General features: G+C 53.0%; 2 protein-coding genes and 1 long non-coding RNA gene across 5 annotated transcripts in view; 1 reads left to right on the top strand and 2 right to left on the bottom strand.

Moving 5' to 3' along the window:
* The window catches only part of ZFHX3 (zinc finger homeobox 3), a 401385-nt gene that overhangs the window by 261130 nt on the left and 121187 nt on the right, over window positions 1-19068 (top strand). The window contains exon 1 of one of the 3 annotated variants that reach the window (XM_032121504.1): window positions 14308-14822. The exons of 1 other annotated variant lie outside the window; for it this stretch is intronic. The gene's annotated coding sequence lies outside the window, so the exon portion shown is untranslated. Of the gene's footprint in view, window positions 1-14307; window positions 14823-16682; window positions 16911-19068 lie in introns of those variants that run through there. One more of the 3 variants, XM_032121505.1, reaches the window with a different exon arrangement.
* On the bottom strand, window positions 3963-4820 carry LOC116450106 (basic proline-rich protein-like). Its single transcript, XM_032122166.1, has one exon. The coding sequence runs from the start codon at window positions 4818-4820 to the stop codon at window positions 3963-3965; it is 858 nt and encodes a 285-aa protein (XP_031978057.1).
* On the bottom strand, window positions 9205-13999 carry LOC116449752. The gene is made up of 2 exons (XR_004242528.1): window positions 10154-13999; window positions 9205-9491 (listed from the first exon to the last, which is right to left on the bottom strand). It is a non-coding gene; the product is annotated as an uncharacterized LOC116449752 (long non-coding RNA).

Raw genomic sequence — 19068 nt, 5'->3', positions numbered from 1 at the left:
AAATAGAAAGTAAATGGAAGATGAATTGATCAGAGGAAAGGCAGAGGATGGAGGGGATAAAGTAAAGGCGAGGAGAGAGACAAGTAATACTTTGCCTGTGTGCTATGGTAATTTATTATTTTTATATGGTGCCCGGGGTGTACAGTATCTGTTTTACTGAACAAATGGAAGAGTTCTCAGCCCCAAACAGCCAACATATTCATTTATTGTGTGACAGCCTGACAAAATGAGCAGCCAGGACAGTGTGACGAGGAATAATTTAGTGCTTGTAGAGCGTGAGTAACTTTACTGTTGGTACCCTCAGTTGTGTATGGCATCCGATGGATGTCTCTTGTGTTTGTAATGACTTAACTGTACAGGAAAAATTTCCCTTTCAGGGGAAATCTGAGTGAGGGGTGTCTTAGGGCATGGGACAGGGTTCTGTTTGGAGGAGCAAAGAGGCTGCCAGGTCAGTACACTGGGAGGGGTGAGGACCTGACCCCCAGCCTGGCACTGGGGGAGCACCACAAACCCTGGACCCGGGGTGTGTGGGGACGCGCACAGGGAAGCCAGATGGGGGGGAAATGAAGGAAAGGACTCGGGAGGGAAAGCTCGAGTGTTTGCTCTGAGCCATCTCAAGCTGCAGTTTTTAAGGAGCCATCCAGCTGGGACAGCAAGGAGATGACCTGAACCAACACGCTCCAATGGGAGAGGTTCCAGTGCAAACCTGCCGTGACCGCGGCACCAGGGGAGCAATAGCTGAGTTGTTTTCCAACACAGTTATTGCCACTTAAATTGCAGTTTCATTCCAAAAGCAAATTCCAAAGTTTTATGTCCATAAAGGTTTAGACATAAACAAGAAAGAAGTCAGGAAAGTGGTATGTACTGTGTAAACAGTCTCACTTTATAATTAATGCTGGAGATCAGGCAGGAGGAATGGCTGTGCATGTGTGGTCATTCAGATTTACTGTTGCTCTGATTAAAACCTAGTTGGGCAATAATTTTATGCCCAGGTAGGGGCAGGAGGAGAGCAGGATGCCCCCAAGCAACCCATAAATAGTGTGGTGAAGACAAAGCGTTTATTACTTAGCTTCACTAAGGCTCCGTAAGTGCTCTCCCAGGGTACGTATACTCATACCCCAGATGCCAATTCTGCAAATTAGCATTATTTCTCAAATTCCTGTGTAAATAGAAGTCATTTAAATACTTGATTTCATCAGACAGAATCACCTATGGAAATGTCAGTCTCTTTTTCTCCCTTTTGTGGGGTGAGCAGAGGTTTTCACTGCCTGGGTTTTTATTTCTCTTGGAATACTTTTACTGATGACAAAACCTGGGATTCATACAGGACCCAATCTGCAGGATTCTGTCCCATCTCAGTGCCTTATGCTGGTGTAAAAGCAACTCTAGGGCGTAAACTTTACCATTTATGACTGAAATGTGTTATTTTGAATCTTCTATTTAGAAGTTTAAATTACTATGCCAAAAGTGGTTTCATAGCTAAGACACACAGAGCGTTACAGGGATTTGAGATTCTGTCACAGTAGCGTTGGGATGTTCCTTTTTTGTAATTAGAGGAGCCACCAGTGAGTTCAGCTCAGGCTTTGCTGATGGACTGTTCTTTTGTCATTGGGCATCCTGCCACTGGTAACTTGTTCAAATTTTAGAAACTTTCACAATTCTTTTAATCCATTTTTGTATGGGATTCCATGTAGAAGCAGTTACCTTAGTTAACAGGGTAACAGTAAAACAGGGACTCATAAAATCATTTTTACATGATGAAACAGTTTTCCGAGATATAACATATTAAAAGGCAAATATTTCAGGATTTTCCCAGGCTAAAAACAAGTATTTCATTTTAGGGATGCCTATCTCTCCTGTTCAGGGCAATAAAGAGTCACATTTAATACTGAATTTTGCAGGACATTGGACTTGAACATCCTTACAGTAGACAAATTGCCACTGACCAGGAGGCCAGTGCAAGGAGGTGCTGTGTTTGCTGGGAGGGAGGAGAGCACTTTTCTAGCAATTAGTTTCTTTTTTAATCATAATTGTTTGTACCTGCTGATGTTTTGAATTGTAAGAGTTAATTCCAGAGAAACAGGGAAGGAAGAAAAGGGCAGGTGAGCTTGATCAGTGGGGCACCATGAAAGGACATGGTTTCATGGTACTCTGGAAACACACCAGGAGGAATTCCACCAACATCCCATCTCATGTGCTCTGGTCTGTCGGAGTCGGTATTGTACCCATTGTACAGGCTGCGAAAATACAGCAAAAAGTGGGGGAAGTGAGCTCTGAAGTGCATTTCTGGGCACTTCCAGCATACCCTTTGTCCCGTCTGGTCCTTCATTGCAGACAGTGAGTCTGTGGCAGAGCTGGGAATAGAATCCGAGCCCTTGTTCCAACTCCCAGATCCTCAAGAGTATTTTTAGGCACTTAATACCATTAATTTTATACTCTTTTTGGCCAAGGATCTTAGAAACAAGATCATGCTTCCTCCTGAAATAATTTTTTAAATCCTACTTGTGTGCTCTTGGACAACTTTTTTTCAGGGATTGTGTACAGTTTTGTGCTATTTAGGAACAAATGGGCTTAAAAATTAGTTTTGGGAAGAGTTCTGCATGGACTGTGCTTTTGTGCAGCCTTGAAGTGTGAGTAAGGATGGGGAGGAGATGGTGCAGAATCTTTGTGTTCTGCAGGGCAAACGGTATCCGTCCGTGAGGGGCTTTGGCAGAGGGCAGTGGCGGCTCCGGCAGCTCATGTTGGCATGCTAAAGCTGACTGAAAAGGTGGAGAAAAAGTTCTACATCTACAGATTTCTACACACAATCATCTTTTTCATTGTGCTGACTCAGCAAACCCCTTTAAGCCCTGCTCCCGCATCCTATTATTAATTAATTGATTTCCTATAAGCTCATTATTTAGTTCACCTGAGTTCCTCACAGGGTGCACAGCTGCAGACAGCGGAACAGCTCCTGTCACAAAGCGCCAGCACATCGAAAAGGCCAGGCCAGGCAAAGGGGAGGTTGAGACTGGACATTCAGAAAGTGCTGGACAAAGCTCTCAGGCATGTGGTGGGATTCTTGGGTCTGTCCTGTGCAGGGCCCGTAGTTGCACTCGATATTCCTTGTAAGTTTCTTCCAGCTCAGGATATTCTATGATTTAGTGATTAGGAAAAATTTCTTCACTGAATGGGCTGTCCAGCCCTTGCACAGGCTGCCCAGTGGTGGAATCATCATTCTTGGAGGGGATTTAAAAGCTGTGTGGATATGGCACTTGGGGACATGGGCTAGTGGTGTCCTTGGCAGTGTTGGGGGAGCTCAGTGGTCTTAGAGGGTTTTTCAACCCAAATGACTGACTCTACAACAGGGTGGGAGAGCAGCTTCCCACGGTGCAGCCGCTCATCAGGGAAGCAGATGAGCGGAGTGCGTTTCAGTGGCTGCCCTGTCGCTACTGCACGAAGGGAGGGTCTCAAGGGGTGCTTTAGGGACTGGTCATAGGGAATACGACCGTCGGGACAGGGACAGAGCCTGTGTAGAAGAGGTTCAACTGCCCCAGGGCAAGCGTGGCAGGAAGGGCTCTCCGTGGTGGTGCTGCTGCACCGGGTGCTGCGCCAGGTGTCGAGAAGTCCTCTCCTGTGCTCCATCCTCTCCCTCACTCGGTCCAGCTCGGGTGGTAAACGTGCTTATTGCAGCGCTAATGTCCTGCAAGTGGGATCCCACCTCCAGGTATATTAGAGTAATGAGTTCACACCTAACTAATGGAGACTTAATAGAGTTACTAATAGGTTGCCTTTTCCCCCCACGGTTTATGACCCCGCGGCCGGGGCTGTCAGGGGAGGGAGAGGCGAGAGGCAGTGTCAGCCCCGGCTCGGCCCCCGGCCTGCGCCTAGCCCGGCAGCGTTTCCAAGGACATCGTCTCTCCACCTTTCTGCAAGGAAAAATAAACAGTTTGAGGCTCCTGTGTCTTTATTAAACATTTCCTTTAAGCTGCATACTTTGGCTCCCTGCCCAAATGCACCAAGAAAGCATCCACAGAGCAGCTCCGCCGCGGGCTGCTGGAGCGAGCAACCCCCGGCGGGGTGAGCACCTGCGTCGCCGGCTGTGGCCCACGGTGTCCGCGGGCCCCCGGGCCTGCCGGAGAGGCCGATGTGACGGGCCGGGCCGGAGCGGGCCGGGCGCAGCCCGGGGGCAGAGGGTAACGGCGGCGAGGAGCGGCAGCATGGTGGCCCCCGGCCAGCACGCGGCTGCGACGTGGCAGCCAGGTGGGTGGGCAGGCGGCAGCGCCGGGGCACCACGTGTGCCAGGGCCACGGGCGAGGGGCCGGTGCCAGGGGCTGCGGGCGGAGCGGCCGCGGGGCTGAGCCGGGGGGCCGGGGGCCGCTCCCGCCGTGGGCACGGGGTGAAGGCGGGCGGCGGGGCCGCTCGGACTCGCCCGAGCGCTGCCGGCAGCGGCGGCCCCGCGGCGGGCGAGGCTCGGCCGGCGGCGGGAGGGAGGGAGAGAGGGAGGGAGGAGGGGGCGCGGCGGTGATGTCAGCGCGGCCTCCGGCCGGCGCTGCCAGGTAAACAGCCGGGAACAGCCGCGAACAGCCGGGAACCGCCAGGGAAGGCGGCGGCGGGCTGGGCCGGGCCGGACGAGCCGCCCGTAACCCCTTCGCGCCCGCGCCGCTGCCCCGGGCCCGGCGGCAGAGCCGGGGCTCGCCCGTGCCACCGGGGGGGCTCCCGGCGTGGGCAGCGCCCGGGGGGGGACCGGGGATGCGATCCGGCCGAGGGACCCCACCGCTGCCCAGGCTGGGACAGGGGCCAGAGCCGGGCGCTGGTGACCGGCGCGGCTCACGCAGCATCCCCGGCAGCCGAGCCCCACAGCTCAGGTACAGGCAGCTCCGCAGCGGCTAAGAATATCCTTAGTTTGCTGTTGCCTCATTAACCAGAAATGTGCCTTCTCTGCGACGCCTTCGGAGCAGCCCAGCAGTTTAATTAGTAACTACGATAAAAGCTACCAGTGCTGTTTGGAGACAGGGTTTCTAAATCCCTGTCATCCCGGACAACGTGTGGATGGAACCGTCGTGGAGTTGGAGCCTTCAGTCCCCTCCACCAGCATCCATCTCGGCAGAAGGGATGCACAGCTCCATGCGGGCTCTGCCTGGGAATGGGCATGGATCTGAATCTTTCTCAGGCAGGACAGGGTATTTTTTTTCAGACATTGTCCAGTGAATACTGTGCATCATCTGTATGTGTGTCCTGTCCAGAGTGGCAGAGAGGAACTGGAAGGTAGGGAGCTGAGGAAAACCCCCAGAGAGCCACTGCTGATGGCCAGGTGCCTGCTTCTCCCTGCTCAGCACTCTGCTTTCCCCCTAGAAAACAAAGCTGCCGTCATACGAGTGCCCATAAAACACGAGGCATCCTGAGTGCAGAGATTAGTGGTAATTTTACAAGGACTCAAATAACGTCGGTCTGCAGGGTGCAGCACTGCCTTGAAAGGGAACAGCAGGCATTTCCCCTGGAAGCAAGTTTCCTCTTTAGAGCAGTTTACGGCCGAGGTGCAGTGTCACATTGTGGCACAAATACGCTGACAGCCTTTGGTTTGGAAGATGAACATTTGATACCTCTTTCTGCTGCCAAAATGCGCTGCCGAGACCCAACTCCCAGCACGGTTATTTTTTGAAGCATTATGTAATTGGATTGCATGGTCAGTAGTGCTTCCTTAACAAGCCTTTCAGCAAACCCTCTGCCTGCTGCAGCCAATCCTCAACCCTTACATACACACTTACTCACGCAGGCTCAGTCTGGAGTAAACTCGCTGCTAAATACAGTTAGAAAACAGACGAAACCAGGCTGGGAATAGATCATCTGCTTCCCTGCGCTGCGTGAGCCATGGTGTGGCCAAGCCCTGGGTGCTGCTGGTATGAAAACGGGGTCATGCTGACAAATCCCAGCTGAGGGGTCACCGCTGCCTCCTCTGCTGTGCCTCTCCCTAACAGGATAAAAAAATCTGGTTTTTGGAGCACGGATAGGAAACTGAACCCAGTGTCCTTGTCTGCTCTCGCCCTACCGTGACTGCCCTGAGCTTTGGGGACCAGCTTTGGGAAACCTCTCCACAGGCGCTCAGGCCCAGAGCGACAGGGCCTTTATCCCAGGTTTTGGTGAAAGCTGAGGGGCTGAATTAGGAACCGAGGCTCCGCTCAGCTCCCCGGCCTGTCCGGGCACCGTTCCTGCAGCGTGGCCTGCGGGGCCTGGCCGGCTCGGCCCTTCGCCGTGTTTTCCAGGAGCGTCCCTCTCCTCTGGCCGCTGTCGGCCCACGGGTTATGGCTCTGCTGACTCACGGCTTCCTGTTTGTGATTGCTGACTGGTGGCAGCAATTGCAGAAGCAATAAGAGATATTAAAAAGCGTGAACTTCCACTGGGACCAGGAGATACAATTAGGGCTGTGCCAAGAAATACACTGCAGCGAGCTGCGGAGCCCTGCAGCCCCCCGTTCCCTTGCTGCAGGAAGTAGGAAAATGAACATCACTGGCCTTTTATCATCTCTGAACCCAAATAAAAATTGCATTTGACTTCTGAAGCTCACTCTGGCTCTTTTCCATGCTCCTCCTCAAAGCCTTTGATCCAGCCTTCCTGTCTGGGTCTCCTCTACCTGCTGCTGAGATGTAGGGATCCGTGTTCTGTGCTTTCACCTGACTGATTCTCCACGAAAAGCCTGCATGAGGCTGTGTAAAGAGGCTGCTTTAGAAGGCATGCACAATGTAATACTATTTCCATTCTTTTTTTATGGGAAATATCTCTGGGGAGAAGCATGAAAGTATATGGAGAAGGTGCTCTTTGATCATTAAGGTCTAAATGCAGCATCCAAACTGCATGTCTGTTTCTTCATATTATGCTGAAATTCATCTTGAAGTGCTACTCCTGGGTGGGCATTTTCCTGTTTCTTCTTCCTTGGCTTGAGCATTTGGAAGCATTGCCACCAGTTTCATCTCCAGCCCTGGTGAGGATTGTCCCTAAAATTATTTCGCCACCCTATTGTTACTGTATATATCAGTCTTTCAATGTGTGTTTTAATTCCATTTTTAGCCTGATTGTCAGAATGTATGTTCTGGTTATTCAGCTGAGGACAAGAGGTGGAGGATGGTGTTCTATGAACTGTGTGTCACTGGAGGACAGAACATATGCTGAGGCTGATCTTTGATGGATTGAAGCTACAGTAGTTTGCAGCTAAGAAAAAAATACCACTTCACTTTTGTGTGAGCATTAAACTGATTTTTAATTTTTTTTTTAACCCTGTGACAGACATAGGGCCGAGAACTGGTACAGAGAACAGACATTAGGGGAAGAAAAAAATCCACCCCAAAACCTCAGTTATTTCAACACATACCAAAAGTGGATTGACAGTGGATGAAGAGGAGGAGGAGGCAATAGTGAACACACAACACAGTTCAAGCTGGCAAGGAGCCCTTTCTTGAAGAATGTAAGTTTAACCTTTAGCATTCAAGTGTCTGGGCTTAAGTGTCATTATGAGCAATACTTTCCTCCAGCACAGCCTCTCCTGCTTGGAGGAGGGTTCTGTGCAACCTCATCCATTTTCCCCTTTCCTGCGTATAAAAATGTGTGTTTCTGGTTGCATATGCTCTGCCAAGGGAGAGCATCTTGGCACAGTGCAGGTGGCCCTGGATGGGTCTGGGCGAGGGTCTGCCTGGCCAAGGGGGCTGTGGAGACTCTTCCATGGCTCTGGACTGACGGAGTGAGTGCTTTGGGGTTTACTGGTTGAATTTAGGTTGAAGGTTTTGTGCCTTGAACTCACAAGTGGAGCTGGCTGGGGCAGGAGGCCTCGGGCTGCCCAGCCCAGGCGCAGCACACCAGGTACCTCGGTTTGCTGTGGCCACAGGAGGAAGAGGGATCTGCTGGAAAATTGCTTTTGGGAGAACCAAAGTCAAATGAGGAGCGGGAAGGGATGGGCCTGGTGTTGCCGTTGTCATCATCATCCCCTCCAGTGCCAACCTCACCTTTTGTTGGAGGCACATAGAAAAAAATTAGAGAGACAGCAGCAGACGAACATCAGACCTGGCTGTGGACAGGCTGCATGTGCCCCCTCCCCCCCCAAATCATCTCCAGCTGTAAAACACTTCAGGGCTGACAGAAACCACACGCAGCCCAGCCATAACCCAATCTGCAAAGCTGCATTCCAATAACAATGCGGCATGGACCTAAGAAACACTGTCCAGGATTCCCGTGGCAGGATGGGTGCTGGGGTGGGGGTGACCCCCTGACGCTGGGTGCTGGGGGAACCGGGGGGACAGCGAAGCCCCCCAGTCCCCCCTGCTGCTCCCTGGCACTCGCCCCAGCACAGCCCTCCCGGGGCACAAATGAAAGCATTGTTGGCGGCCAGGCTGGCGCTGGGGATGGCTGCGGGGGACGTGGCGCTGCAATCACAGCCTGGGCCCCCAATTTCAATATGCGCCGCTCACGTCGCCGCAAATGTCAGATGTGCTTATGTTAAATACAGGTAATATCGTGGCGTGCGGCTGAGAGCGTGATTCCTGCAGATATCTTGTCTGATGAATTTTGCATCTTGTGTTTGTGATTTTTCTGTACAAAGAAGTACAGGTTTTAGAGGAATAAGAGCAGATATTTACAAAGAGATAACGATGAACTGTTTGATTAACTGCAGCAAAGATGCTATGTCAGATCCGATTTCTCACTGCTTACAACACAGGGAGGACATGGTTACTATATAGTAAGTGCAGCTGGTGCTGGTGCTTAACTTGGTGAATAATTCAATGCAGACTTTCCTGCAAATCTCCAGCTTAATTCTGAAATAATTCAGAGGGAAAGAAGGCTGATGGACTATTTTCCAAGGAGCATTTGGTACCTGGCTTGCACGGAGATGAGAGGGTTGCATTGCTGTCACTGCTCCTGGCCCACAGCGGGGGGTGAGCACAGGAAGTGCCAGCCCTGGGCCGGGGTCCCTGCGCAGCGGCTCCGCCTGACAGACTCAGACTCGCCCCCAGACAAGCCAAGGTGTCTTGGTCTCCCTGCTGACACACTCTGAATTCTGTGGAAACCGCCCTGTAGTCCAGAATTCTTCTCAATGCTGAAAATATGTTTTTTTCCCTAATTCTGGGGGAACTATAATTTTGTTTTATAACTTATTTCCCTCTTTTTTTCCTCTAAGATGGTTCCCAAACATATATTGTGGGATTTTTCATTTAAAATAGTTTTCTAGGGAAATTACTGTGACAGTGATTTAATTGTTTAATTAAAATCTGACATTGATGACAACATAAATACAATAGGCATGAGGTGATAGAGGCATTAAATAAGTGCAATTGTGGAATACATCCATAGAGTGCTCTGAGCACATGGAGCCGCTCACAAAGAAATGATGTTCAATATTTATCAGGTTAGTGACTTCTAATTAAATGCCAAGACTTTTTTCTTCATTTCTCTCAAAAAGCCAAGAAACGTATAGATGTATTCCAAGTGTTTATTTCCATGGCAAACACATCCACTCATGTTATGGCCTGCAAAACAAGCAAATGCATGTTACAAACCTGCTGTCTGACTGAGGGGTGTTTACTCAGCCTGGCTGCAGCAGCCTTGCCAGGTTTGGGGACAGCTGGAATAGCCCACAGAGGTCCTGTCACTCCCACTGCCTAGAGCACAATGTCTTTTAATAATCAGGTAAAACCCCAGAAATATATTTGAGACAAAAGAATAAATGTTTCTTTGAACATGTCCCCCAGCCCAAACCCCCCCCCAAATCCTACAGCATTTCTTCTAGAGCAATAGTCTCTTCCCTCCAGCATCCCCGTGTCTCAGGAATATGGGCAGCAGCCCCCCCAGTAACTGAGGCAAACATGACTGCAGAAGAAATCCCTGCTATCTGGCTGAAATTGCTCAGCAGTGTGGCTCTCCAGCCGTGCTGCATTTTTGCATCCCAACAATGACTGTGCTGCTGCTGGAATATCCCTTTCCATGCTTCTTGCTGGGCGTCTCTAAATGGTATCAACTCACTTCTGCGGCTCAGCAAGCCCTGTGCAATCCATCGCCGTCGATTGCCTGCCCTTTCCCCCTTCCAAACCCAGAACAAACACATCTGCTCCAGCTCGACTCCCCTCAACCTTCCCCCCTTCTCCCGCTCAACTCCACACAAACAAACTTTCCAAAGGAAAAGCTAGCTTACCTGGCCAATGCTTTGGGCATAGAGTCATACAAACTGATCAAGGCAGACATCCTAACTCCAGCACAGGGATTTGATTGCAAATTTCCATTGCAAAGGAGCAGAGGGAACTGGAAATCTGACAAATGCCTTCAAATTGACCCGTGTTTCCACAATGCACGCAGTGTTTAAAATGAATGGCAGACTTTATCATTTGGAGCTCCTTCAAGGACTCTGGCCTTCCATGCTTTGTTCTGATTCTTCAGACACATTTCCAAGAAGCACAGAGCTATGAAAGTGGATGATATTATGGAGACTTTTTCTAAGCTGGACCTCCCCCCTCCCAACAATAATTTTTAAAGCCTGAATTTTAAAAGATAGCCTGGAACTTTTTTTTTAGCTCTCCCCATACATCAGCCTTTTGTGCCTCGTCAGCCTCTGGCACCGCAGAGCCTTGGCCCAGTCCCCCTGTGCTGGGCGGCGAGCAACGGGATATGCTTGTGGGATCCCTAAAAATTCACCCGAGTCCAGTGCTGTCACCACAGCCTTATGCAAATGCGGCCCACCCCTGCCTCCCGAGCCCCTGGCAGCCAGCTCATGTCTCCAGGGGAGGACCTGATCTCCCTGCAGAACCCAGGGAACTGGAGCTGCTCACCCCCATTTTACATGTTAAAGGTAACAACTATTCTTGCGGAGAGTCCTGTACAGAAAGCCATATTTGCTGCCTCGGAAAAACATTTTGCTTCAAAGTTGTTCCTCTTAATTTGTATATATTTCTACAAATAATAACTTCCCTTTAAAGCACCGCTATTTGTTCCATCTGTTCAAAATAACATAGAAATGAAATGATACAATTCTTTGCGCAAATACATCAGATATGGCATGAGACAAAAAAATGGGTTAATCTAATAATTCAGCTGTGTCTTTACCAAGTTTCCTATGGGAAAAATCAGTCTTATTTTCCCTGCAGATCTGATACTAAGAGCTTCTTTCTACTAAGCACATTAAAAGCTATTTGAACCCAAAATCCCATCTATGCGTATGCAGAGATACACATATAGAAACAAGAGGCATCCGCACGATTGCAGATGAGGCTGTATCAAAATTTCTAATCAAAGTAAGGGAAGCCCCTTTTTATATTTTAGCATTCAGATTGTCTTTTTGCCTAGAACAAAGAAATCTTACGGGAAGTAAATTTTTTAGAGGAGACACACATGCACATACATGTAATCATACCTAACGATTTCTGTATGAATTATCCCTTAATTCCTTGGCTGCATTTCAGTCTTTGCGTAGTGGTTTATCCGCTGGTCCTGCAGCCGTTACTTGTTCCTTCCCTTCTTTTCACACACAGCCTCCCCTCATCACCTCTTTTTGCAACCTGGAAAACTGGGAACTCTCTCATTCCCCAGCCCCCAGACGTCTGTCTCCAGGATGAGGGGTAAACCTCTGCCCTCTGCTCATCTGCTGTTTCCCTTCCCAGCCTGAGCTGCTGCCTTGCCAGGAGGGGAGGGAAGATGTCCTAGGACTTGACCCCAGGGCAGAGCCTGCTCGGGCAGGACCAGCTCCCAGGAGGGTGGGGGGGGGCGCAGGGCGCACGCCCCTCTCCCCGCTTAACCCCTCCGCTCCTCTGACCTGGCGCCTGCTGCCCTCCTCCCTTTCGGGGCACTCGGGCTCGTCCCGGGAGCGTGACGGAGAAGACGGAGCACCGAGGGGCTGTCGCAGGAGGGCTCCGCGCAGCATGGCCAGAGGAGCAGCGGGATCTCCGAGCAGGGGATGTTTGGTTTGTGTTAACTACCCAGACAGATGCACTTCGGCATGTTTGCCTTTATGGGATCCATATGTTGTCATGGGAAATTAGAGGACAGCGGCACACAGCTAGAATTCACGATGCAAGCGCGGAGACAACATCCATGGCTCCAGCCCGCGCCCGCACACGTCCCTGTGGAGGTGCCTATTTCTGGAGCATCCACAGTCACTTCTTTGCTCCCCAACTTCCCGACACATTTCCTTTTGCTTTGCTCTGCAAAAAGTGTGGTCACAGGCAGCATCCGCACCCTGGGCCACCAGATCCACAGCCTCAGGGGAAAAGAGGTACTTCTGAGTTATCCCAAGTGCTAAAGGCAAGGGTTACTTTATTCTTGCCTCAACTTCTTCCTCAACCCACGTTTGGTTCACGTTCAGCAAGAACGACAGCTACAAATTACATGCACCTTCCCAAGCAGCGCACCAAGCAGCCCGAAAAATTCTGATTCCTCCAGGGCTCCCTGGTTTGGGGGTTGGTTGGTTTTTTGGGTTGGCTTTTTTTTTGTTTTTTGTGGTAGTTTGGGGTTTTTTTTTGTTTTTGTTTTTTTTTTTTTTTTTTTGTGTTTCCTTTTTTTTTTTAAGGTTTGGGGTTTTTTGAAAGTGAGTACATTAACAATTATTCTTCCATAAAACCAGACAGACATGTATCAAGCAGGGACTGATTTTTAAGGGCAGCTTTTAAAGGCAAACTGGTCCCCCTCTAGAGTCAATCCAACCACCAGGACTCACGCACAGCATGCCCGGGTCACCGGGCACACCAGGGCTGCAGGTACAACATCCACAGAACCGTGGCACCTCTCGAACCCTGAGTCTTAAAACCTGCGACTTTCTCCCAAACGCAAGACACTTCCAGCAATGCATCAACAGTACAGTCAAATTCCTAATCACCCGTCCTCTTCCTTCACCCCCATCCCACTTAAAGGGACTTGTCAAAATTCCAAATGTCAACCCCCACGTTAAGAAATAGGGAAAGCTCAAGACATTTCATTATAATAGGTACTAACAAACATGCAGTTTATTACCTTGCCGTATAAAATACATCTACATTAAGGTTCTCCCAAATGGAAAAACTGACCGCAACTGCATTCCTTGTTCAGAGCTATGAAACAAACCGGGAAGATAATTATTTGGGTTATTATGAAAAGAAAAAAAAAAATAGAAAAGGAAAAAAAAAAGGCAAAAAAAAGGCAAAAAAAAAAAAAAAAAAGCTTCTTTAGATTTTCAAGACATGATTTAATTTAGATGCATTTCTGATAGTAATAAAAATAGCTTCTTTTAGAAGGATGAAAAAACCATATTCCTGAAGCCTGGACAGAGGTTCCTTACTGGTTCACCTCCTCCTGAAATTCAAATCCCACGTTCCCAGCGATCATCAACATTTCTCACTAGGGCTGGAATGGGGAGGGAGAAGCTCCTGGAAATAAAAATTTTAAATAATAATCGGACATGGACCCGAGCAGAAAATGAAAAACGTTACCGTTAGGCTAGAGAAATATTTATTTAATCAAAGCAGAGGTTCTGGTGGGACTGGAGGAATGTTGTATCCTTTCCTAAAAAAAAAAAAAAAAAGAAAAAAAGAAAAGAAAAAGAAAAAAGGGGGAAAAAGAGGAGGGGGGTAGGGGGGAGAAAAGAGAAAGCAAGAAAGAAAAAAGGCAGAGGCACAGCCGCCTCCTGGAGTTCCCCATTGTCCGGGGCTATAGAGAGCCCCAGAATGGCATTAAACTCACAAAAGGCACATTGTGCGGGGGACAAAAAAAGCCCCTTCTTCTACAATAACTTTTAGCTTCTTATTTTTAGAAAATGACAAAGCTGTTGCCAGCGATGGCTGGTGAAACCTGTAGCCCGGCTCCCAGCGCGGCTGGCCGCAGCCGCATTGATCCGCCGGCCCGCTCGGAGCGGCGGCCGCCAAGTTTGAACGGGGCCGGGCCGCGCCGCGGGGATGCTGCGGGCGGCGGCGGCGGGGCCGGCGCGCAAAGTTGCGCTCGCTGCCAGACGCAACTTTCCCGGCGGCTCCCGGGGAAACTTCGGCGGTGGCGGGGGTCGGCCCGCCCCGGCTCTGCCCTGCGCGGGGCGGCGCGGCCCCGCCCGGGGCGCGGGGGCAGGTGGCCCCGCGGAGGTCCCGCCACCGCGGAGCGGAGAGGAGCTGCCGGCCGGCCCCGCGCCCCCTGCCCTGGCCGGCGCTGCGCGGGCAGGGCGCTCCGCGGGGCAGCGCGGCGGGGCGCGGAGCGGGGCCGGGCCGGGCCCCCCCGCCGCGGGCTGGGGGCCGGCCGCTTGCCCCAAGTTTCGGTGCGGCGCCGCCGCCGCCGCCGCGCTCCCCCCGCCCGCTCCTGCGCGCTCGCTCCCTCCCCCGCCGCCTGGGCTGAATCTTATTGATCCAGAAGGTGGCTAATTAGCCCTTCCCGTCGTGCCTGGGTAATGAGGCACATGCGCACTGCACTAATCAGCCATTTTTTGCAGGAAACTAATTAGCAGAATAAAGATCCAAAGAGTTTTTTTTCTTCCCAATCATCAGATCTGAGTCCGGGCGCTTCCTGCTCCGGCGACCGCCAGCCCCGCCGCCCGCTCCGCGCCCGCCGCCCGCTCCGCTCCGCGCCCGCCGCTCCGCCCCGACCCGCCGCCGCCGCTGCTGCTGCCGCCGCCCGCGGCCCCCTCTCTCCGGGGGGCTGCAAACTCCCCGACAACGATGCTGCTGCTGGGCAGCGGCGGCGGCGGCGGCGGCTCCCGCTCGGCTCCGGCTGCTGCCCCCGGCTCCCGCTGCTGCTGCCCCGGGCCCCTCCGCGGAGCCCCGCGCTCCTGCCGCCGCAGCCGCCGCAGCCTGCATGGGATCTGTAGCCCCCGCGCCGCCGCCCGGGATTAAAAGCGCCGCCGCCGCCGGAGCAGCGACCGCGTAAGTGGTAACTTTTCTGCCCTGTCCCCCGCTCGGGCTCCTCCTGCTCGGGGCGCCCGGGCTGCTTTGCATGGGGCTGGTCCGGCCCCCCCTCCCGCCCGCTCCCACCCACCGCCCCGGATCCCCCAGCAAACTTTGTGCCGCTCGCCGTCCCGGAGCCCCGCCGCCGCCGCCGGGGACGCGCAGGTGCCGGCGCCGCGGGGGCCGCTACGCGCCCGCGGACCCCCCCCCGCCCCGCCCGCCGGCCATGGCCGCGGGGCGCGCAGCGAGCGCGGCGCCCGCCCGGCCGCTTTGTGCGCGGCGGGGCCGGCGGCGGGGGCCCGGCCTCGCGCGGAGCCCGCGCCCCCCGGGACCCCGCCGGGCCGCGGCCGCTCCGCGCCGGGGACGCGCTGGAAAACAAAGGGGCGAAGAAAGTGCCGAAAACTGCCCCGGCGGCGGCGGGCCCGGCCCCGCGGAGCCCCGCACCCCGCGGCCCGCACGGCCTGGCCACGCACAGTAACGGCGATTCTTGTTCCCCGCGGGCGGCTCGGTGCGGGAGCGCGGCGGGGGCGGGCGGCACCGCAGGCCGAGCCCGCTCGGGGCCGGGGTTAATGACTCGGGGCTGCATCGCCCGGCGCTTATCGCACTACGTGAAACGCGGGTCCTGTCGGTCCCCGCCGGGACCCGCCGCGCTCGGGTTCCCGCTGCCGCGCGCACCCTTTGCGGGCAGCGTGTGTGTGTGTATGTGCCCTGGCTGTGCACGGCGTGCGTGGGTGCCACGCACACGCGGGGTTCGGACTGTGAATTATTTATAATTTGGGTTGCATTTGTTTGTGTCTTTGTCTTTTTTTTTTTTTAATTATTCAGTTCTTTCTTCCCCCCCCCCCCCCTTTTTTTTTTTTTTTTTAACCAACAAAAAATTGGTTCCGAGCAAGGTCTGTTTCTCTCTCCCGCTGTGCTTGGGGCTGCTCTCGATATGTCCTGGACTCTAACGCAACCGTGTCCCCTCTGCGCCGGCTGTCTGTCTTTCTCCTCTTCTTGCTCCTGTTTAATATGGAGCAATTTTCTGGAGACTCGGTGACTCCCTCCTTAGGGTCACATTGAGTTCGAATACGACTGAAGGTGCAGGAATCCTGCAACGGAGGAAATAAGGGAATAGAGAGAATGGGGTCAAGTTGGCTGCTTAGAGGCCAAAACTCCCATAGCTGCCTTTAAAAATATATGTATAATATTTGGCTTTCCTCACTGTATTACGGATTGCAGCTTCCCCTTTCAGGTATTTTCCTTACAGCTTAAAGCCCTCGCTTCCTTTTGCCTCCCCTAACACCCTCCCCCTGTTAGAGGAGAAGGGGGGGGGGAGGAGGGAAAATAAAAGGAAAAGAAATGGGGGGGAGAGAGAGGGGAAAAAATAAAACCCATTGAGTTTAGGCAAATAAGGTTTGGTCTCCGTATCCTATTACAAAGCACTTTGAATATGCAAGACATCACACAAGACCAGTTATTCCAGTTACGACAAACTTAAAAAGAGAAAAAAGCGAGGCATGTTTAGATTGTAATTTGTTAGAGCAAGATCCGTATTTAAAATTCTGTCTTTTAAATATTTTTTTTTTCTAACCTTGCTTAATATCCAGCCTTTTCTGATGTCTGGGTTGGGTTTTTGTTTTTGGGGTTTGTTTTTTTTGGGGTTTTTTGCATTATTATTATTAAAATCTTTCCATCGAGTTTAGGAAGACCGCTGCGAGCAACGCATTTTCTGTATTTTTGTTCCTGTATCTCGGAGGAGAGTTGGCAGGGATTCTGTGGTTTGCAGTTACACAATATGTTATCATGTTTTTAATCACTAAATCATTGCAGTGGTTATAGATTTACAGTCTTAGGGTATTACTGAGCGGCGCAGCGCAGCCCGTGTGTGCGCGGACATACGAGAGCATGCTGTTAACATGCTCGTGAACTTTGCTTTTAAATCATTTCCCGGCCGAGCCGCGGCAGAGTGCGGAGCCAGCGTTTTGGCATCACCCCTCCATGCACTTGAGGAAAGTTTGTGCAACCCTCCCGGCAGGGCAGGAGCTCCGATGGGCGTCGTGCACGCCCTATCCTACGGCGCTGGCGGTAAGCGGCGGGTCAGGGGGTGCGAGGGGTGGCCAGTGGGCCGGGGCCGCCACCTGCGTGGCCGAGGGGATCGGGCCGCCCCACCGGCCGCCCTCTGCTCCCGTTGCACCCTTTATTATGTAACAGAGCCCTTGGCAGCATTAAAAATTCAGCATTACAAGCTGATTGTAATGCTCCCTCATTAGGGAGCACTGTCTGGTCCGGCACTGAGTGAAGGCGGATCGTGGCTTTTTGGCTGCCGCAGCAGCGCAGACCGGAGAGCAGCTGGGAGGGGGGCGAGCGGGGCGTCCCGGGCCCCCGACAGCAGGATCGTGCCGGGCTCCCCACCACCATGAAGCGCCGGCCCTGCGGCCAGGCCCAGGGCTCGCCGGGCTTCTGCTCTGCCGCCGGTCGAGGGCTTTCCCCTGTGCAGCTGCCTGAGCTGCCTCCTGGCCGGTCCTGCTCCGCAGGCTGCCTTCGACTGGAACAAAAGCAAAGAAAAGGCACATTAGAGGGGAGCGAAACTCTGCATCTGGCCCCAGAAGTTGCTTTGCTGTATTTGTATATTTTTTTCCTCCTCTTTTCTTTTAAACGTGGTCATTTTGGGAGCAGAGGGCAGCAGGAAGTTGGCTCCAGCCCCTATCCCGCGCACCGTGCCGGCCACAGCAGCACTGGTTCTTTGCTGCAGAGCCTCCGGACCCCCCCTCCCGCCCTGCTGCTGCCTTTTGTTCCCGCAGGACCGAGCCAAGGTGCTGCTTGGCGGGCCAAGGCAGCGCGGGCGGCCCCGTGTGCCTGGCACTATCGGCTGGACTTGTCATGGCCGCTGTCACACTGGGGCCCGGTGGTGGCCGCTCTGACAAAAGCAGAGGCGTGTGTTCCTCTTTCATCTCTCTGCTTTGACCCCCGCCCCATTGCTGTCAGTGTCGTGCCAGAGGCCAGGAGCGGCAGATTTGCTTTGGGCCTGGCCGGTGGTTGAACGGCTTCAGCAGGAATCGCTGAATCCCAAGCTGATGGACACACAGCTGGCTGCATCAGCCTCCCTGTTAGCACCTCCTTCCGCTTTCCAAAATAACAGTAGTAGCAGTAATAATAATAAAAAAAATGTTGCGTGGAGAAGCAGAAAAAGAATTAGTTGGCTTTTACATCAACTTTATTCACATGCCGTGCTCTGTTCTGCGGGGGCTCGATCCCTCGTGGGAGCGTTTCCCTACCAGTGTCGCTTTCTTGTCTGCGGTGGGAGAGTTTTCGGCAACCATCTTCTGTGGGTGCTGGTGGCGGCGGCGCTGGCCCTGCTGGGGCTGGAGGTGTGTTTGCGCTGCGGAGATCGGTTCCAGAGAGACAGGCTCGGGAGAGGTTGAGTGTTTCACGGCTCCTGCATCCCTTCACCAGAGTGCAGCCAAGGTTTGGCCTTTGTGTGGCTTTGGGGGCCATGTACCAGTGGGTGCGTCCGGCTGGCAGGAGAAGTGGGCTGTGAACAAAGCTGGGTCACGACAGGTCCCCCTGGCCCAGCACATGCCAGACCCCTGTGCCGCTCGCAGGCTCCTGCAACTGATGACTGTGGGGGCTTCAGCCTGGGAGAGGCCCCTGGGGCCACAGCAGGTGCCTGTGGGGGCTGTGCCCGCTGTGCTGCTCCTGTTTCATCATGGTGGGTCATCCCCCACGCCGTCTGAGAGCCCATGGGGAGGCTGCCCGTCCCTGGGGAGATGCAGGGGTAGACTAGAGAGCGGAGCTCCTCTCTGGGGAGCAGGGCTCCCCCTCCCTTCCTCCTCGACAGCCAAAATTCAGGCTGGGTGTCCAGCGCGTGGCAGCAGCGATGGGGCTGTCGAGGGCTGTCGTGGCAGGAGAGTGGGAATCAAAACATCTGTGCGCAGGCCTGGGCGCCGCAGCCTCTAATGGTTTCGACGGAGCTGTTGTGGTCTGTTGTCTGGAAAATCTGCATTCTGCGCCGTGCCCGAGGGGGCCGCGGCACCGCAGACCGTGGCGGTACCTAAATATAACCGCCTCGCGCCGAGGGGTGAGGTGAGGGCAGCGGGAGCAGGCCGCCCGCTTGCCTTCTGCTTTGTCTCTGATTTGCGATTCAGGCATTTTTGTTTGCTCCCGAGGTTGGGTTTTGTGTAGGCAGGGATTGGAGAAATAGATAAATTCCAGCTAGTTTAAAAAAAATACCCAAACAACAAAA

The sequence above is a fragment of the Corvus moneduloides genome, chromosome 12 (assembly GCF_009650955.1).
Source record: "Corvus moneduloides isolate bCorMon1 chromosome 12, bCorMon1.pri, whole genome shotgun sequence".
Taxonomy (NCBI): domain Eukaryota; kingdom Metazoa; phylum Chordata; class Aves; order Passeriformes; family Corvidae; genus Corvus; species Corvus moneduloides.
The sequence above is the reverse complement of the archived record's forward strand: the minus strand, read 5'-3'. Positions and strand labels throughout refer to the sequence as shown.